The sequence below is a fragment of the Lathyrus oleraceus genome, chromosome 1, assembly GCF_024323335.1.
Source record: "Lathyrus oleraceus cultivar Zhongwan6 chromosome 1, CAAS_Psat_ZW6_1.0, whole genome shotgun sequence".
Taxonomy (NCBI): domain Eukaryota; kingdom Viridiplantae; phylum Streptophyta; class Magnoliopsida; order Fabales; family Fabaceae; genus Lathyrus; species Lathyrus oleraceus.
In genome coordinates, this window is record NC_066579.1 from 361,113,122 (window position 1) to 361,117,803 (window position 4,682).

The 4,682-nt window shown below is 33.0% G+C and overlaps 1 protein-coding gene across 1 annotated transcript; it reads left to right on the forward strand.

Moving 5' to 3' along the window:
* The first annotated feature begins 858 nt into the window (after positions 1 to 858).
* LOC127115760 (uncharacterized) lies at positions 859 to 1,556 on the forward strand. Its single transcript, XM_051047224.1, has 2 exons — positions 859 to 986; positions 1,095 to 1,556. Exons 1-2 carry the CDS (start codon positions 899 to 901, stop codon positions 1,325 to 1,327), a joined length of 321 nt encoding a protein of 106 aa, XP_050903181.1. The 5' UTR covers positions 859 to 898; the 3' UTR covers positions 1,328 to 1,556.
* The last annotated feature ends 3,126 nt before the right edge of the window (positions 1,557 to 4,682 follow it).

Here is a 4,682-nt window from a genome sequence, read left to right on the forward strand (position 1 = left end):
TAGTCATTATTATTTTTTACTGAACATGGAATATTTTGGTTCTAAAGTCATATTCATATTTTTTTTAACTTATATATATATATATATATATATATATATATATATATATATATATATATATATATATATATATATATATATATATATATATATATATATATATATATATATATATATATATATATATATATATATATATATATATATATATATATATATATATATATATATATATATATATATATATATATATATATATATATATATATATATATATCTTTTCTTTTAAATAAAAATAACTAAGTTATTATTTTTTTTATTCTATGGGCATTTAAAATAAATTATCAATCAATTTATTATATTAGACATGATAAAATATTATTTAATTAATTTAAATTAATATGATATGATTTTGATAAAATAAATAAAATTGATAAAAGGAAAATGTAATTTTTCTTAAAACATCGCCTTAAGAAAATGCACTTTGTTTTGAAAATAGAATAGAATAACCTTATAACTATTGAGATTTATGTATATTACAAGAGTAAAAATATGTTTTCTTAATCAATGAACCAATACAATTGACAAAGCTACCTAATTAATTTTGTAGGACAGAAAAGAAGAAACAAATGTTCCCTTTCTTCTTCCTAAAAGATGATTTCCGTCTCTTTTTTTGTGGCTAGGAGCAAATGATATAGCTAAAGCTGAAGTTGGTTGAACTTAATTAATTTTTATACTTAATTCTTTGCCATTTTAAGAACTTGATGAAAAAAGTTTTTTACATCAATTGAGGAAAGTTTAATTACTATCATATAATGTCACCTTCCTTCTTCAAATTTTCCATCATATACTTGTATGCTTCCTTTTGTGTTATCCTCATACCTAGTTTTCATTAACAATGGCAGCGAAAGGTTTTTCGAGAATATTGGTCATGTTCTTGTTTGTTTCAGTTCTCGCTAGTCTCCCACCTCCACCTCCACCACCAGGTATAACTAATCCTTCTTCTTTCTAATTCTGTACTGTTTTATTCAGTTTATGCTTCAAAGAACTTATTATATATACTTCTGAAAATGTATATTATTTTATTTTATTAGACCCTTTCGGTTCTGCACCTCATCAATATATGTTTCCGGTGGCAAACAATCCTAACCGGAACCTTAAGAAATCTCCTCCAAAGTCAGTAGTGGCTGGAGTGGTACTTTTTGTTATATCTGTTTCTGTTGGAGTGCTTGTCCGTGTCTGTTTAAGATCATCATCATCACCACCTGCTGCTGGGACAGTGGTTGGAGTTACAGTGCCACTGCAACAACTCCGATCAATGGAGTAATCAAACCTCATTGAGAGGAAATGCCACCAACTTTTAGTCCATCATAAAGTTTGTAAAGAAATTATTCAGTTGCAAGGAAATGATTTTCTCCATTCCAAGATAAGTATGTGATAAAAGTATGGGGGACTGTCAAAGTTCTAATATTGGACTAGTATCTAATTCTTCACCTTCAAATCATCCCCATTATATATATTTTGTCTTATCTCGGCCTATATTTTATAGGCGTAAAACTTTTACAAATACATGAATTTTACAAAAAATTATGTTTACGAACCTCATGCTTAATTTTGTATATGGTGAATAAAGATTTTTGATCACTTCTTTAATTATATTTGATCTTTTCTATTCCTTTTATTTTTTACTTTTACAGTTCGGATTTAAACAGATCAAATCAAGGTTTTGATAATTTCGTAAAAAAAAATTATCATGGATATTTATTTATAACCTGACTTTATGTTAAAACATATAACTTTATTATAAATTTATGTTAACAAAAGTTATGTTAATTTTAAATTGTTTGTTGTAAAACCAAACGTCTTGCTTTTAGTCCATTTTATCTATCACCACAATATTTATTATAAACTATAATAAAATATCGTTTAAAAAAATAAAAATAAATCCAAACACGTTAATATGATTTTTTTTACTACGGATGTAATAATATAATATTATCAAAAGTCAAATTTGTAGCATTGACATCTTCTACCTTGAACATAAATTATTTATGCAAATGTAAAAAAAAATCATCCTATAAACATCTTTCTATTTTGCTGAATCTTACTACCTCTGTCATGTTGGGTTTACGGTTAGCTAAAGAATAGGTCTAAATAAGCTAGTTTCTAGGAGTTGATATATTCCAGTTTGTTATAATTTATTTTTCTTATTTTTCTCTATTGCAGTTGCATTCAAATTGTAAGGCTTTATAAAAGCCAACGTAGTCTTTTGAATATAGCATCAAACGTTCTAGCTTCCATTTTCTATTCTGTTTCCTTTATCTGGTATCAGAGCTCGAAAGGGCCTGATAAGAGTAATTTACAAATTGAGTGTTTGAGAGGAAAAACACTGAGAGGAAGTAACGAAAGTCTGCAATAGTGTTTGAGAGGAAAAACACAGAAGAAAGGAATTATGGCAGCAGAAACTCTCTCAACACCATGCGTTCCGAAGTTCGACGGTGACTACGATCACTGGAGGTTACTTATGGAAAATCTCCTCCGTTCTAAGGAGTACTGGAGCGTCATCGAACCTGGGCTCGAAGAGTTGAAGAAGACCGAAGCCATAAGCACGAAGGCACTCGACGAAGCAAAACTGAAAGATCTCAAAGCAAAGAACTATCTTTTCCAGTCCATAGACAAGAGCATCTTGAAAACCATCACCCAGAAGGAAACAGCCAAACAGGTGTGGGATTCAATGAAAGTCAAGTATCAGGGAAGTGCTAGAGTGACGCGCGCACAACTGCAACGGCTTCGGAGAACATTCGAAACCCTTGAAATGAAATTGGGAGAAGGTGTATCTGAGTACTTCGCAAGAGTCATGTCTACTGCCAACGACATGAGGAACTGTGGAGAAGACATGAACGATGTCAAAATTGTCGAAAAAATACTTCGGAGTCTCACAGACAACTTCAACTTTGTGGTATGTTCCATCGAAGAGTCCAAGGACATTGATGATCTCACAGTAGATGAACTGCAAGCATCTTTGCTTGTACATGAACAAAAGGTGATTGAGAAAAGAAGTGAAGAGCAAGTTCTACAGGTGGAGAATGAGCAGAGAAATGTACAAGGAAGAGGTAGAGGCATATATCAGAGAGGAAACAACAACTTCCGAGGCGGCAACTTCCGAGGCGGCAACTTCAGAGGTCGGGGAAGAGGTAGATCTTTCGTCAACAGGTCAGCCATCAATTGCTTTCGATGTGGAAAGCAAGGGCATTATCAATTTGAATGTTCAAGTCTGGAAAAAGGAGTCAACTATACCGAGTTTGACGAGGAAGAAGAACTCCTCCTAATGGCGCACACAGAAGTTAGTAAAGCTGAAGGAAAAGGTATTTGGTTTCTCGGCTCCGGGTGTTCAAACCATATGATAGGAGACAAAACTTGGTTTGTTGAGTTTGACGAAAGCTTCAAGCATTCTGTCAGATTGGGTAACAGCACAAGGATGGCGGTTCAAGGAAAAGGCAGCGTCAGGTTTGAAGTACAAGGAATCACACAAACGGTATCTGACGTCTATTATGTCCCAAACCTCAGCAACAACTTGTTGAGCATAGGACAGCTACAGGAAAAGCGTTTAGTGATTATAATTAAAGAGGGTACTTGCAGAATCTATCATCATCAAAAAGGTTTGATAGTAGACACTCCAATGACTATGAATCGTATGTTCGTTGTAACACCCCGATAATAATAAAATAATTATTTAAATTGAGTTAATAATTTATTTATTAATTTAATTAAATAATTGGAAATTTTATTATTATTATTGGATTATTATTATTATTATTATTTGGAAAATATATAAGTTGGAAATAAGAGAAAAGAGTTCATTTTGGAAAATAAGGTTTTACGTGAAAAGCAGAAAGCGATCGTGAAAGAGGAAAAGGGCAAGAGGCAGGGCAAGAGGAAGAAGGTTGAAGAAGAGAAGAGCTTGGAGCTTGAGATTCGCCGGATTAATCAGGTAAGGGGGGTTTATCGTCGATTAATGGGTATTATGGGATAATATGTGATGGGTAGTGATAAGCCGTTAATTTGACCCTAATTGGGATTATTGATGCTGAAGAATTATGTTGGATAAATTGTATTTAGACTGTAATTGAATCTGTGTTTGGGTTAGTTGTGAAATTCCGAACGTATAGCTTTTTACGGAATCGGAATCGGAGGTCCGGAAGTCCTCCAACGGTGGAAAATGCGGAGAATTCTGCATTCTGCCTTGTGTTAGCGCAGGAACTGCTGTTTTGTCTGCGTTAACCGGTTAACCCAGGGTGTTAACCGGTTAACACTGTTTTGAATTGTGAAAATGTACTGTTTTGCCCGCGTTAACCGGTTAACCCAGGGCGTTAACCGGTTAACACTGTTGCGTTTTGCCAGAAAATGTGTTTTTGCCTGCGTTAACCGGTTAACCCAGGGCGTTAACCGGTTAACACTGTTGCAGAGTGGAAAATTGGCTTTTTAATGTTGTGTACATAATTGAGAGTTGGCCTATGTTGGCGTATGATGTAATAGGGATTATTTCCCGCTGTTTTGAGCAGTATAGGTATTAGTAGAGTGTGCTAATACTGTGTTTAATTGACTTACATGATAATGATGTGTTGATACATATGTTGATGATGTATGATGGTATGCATAATGATGTGAATGTATGTATTATG

Bases quoted from the DNA above. Each gene is read 5' to 3' on its own strand.
- LOC127115760 (XM_051047224.1), top strand. From the start codon at position 899: ATGGCAGCGAAAGGTTTTTCGAGAATATTGGTCATGTTCTTGTTTGTT. The intron at 987-1,094 runs GTATAACTAATC...TTATTTTATTAG, and splicing joins ACCTCCACCTCCACCACCAG to ACCCTTTCGGTTCTGCACCT.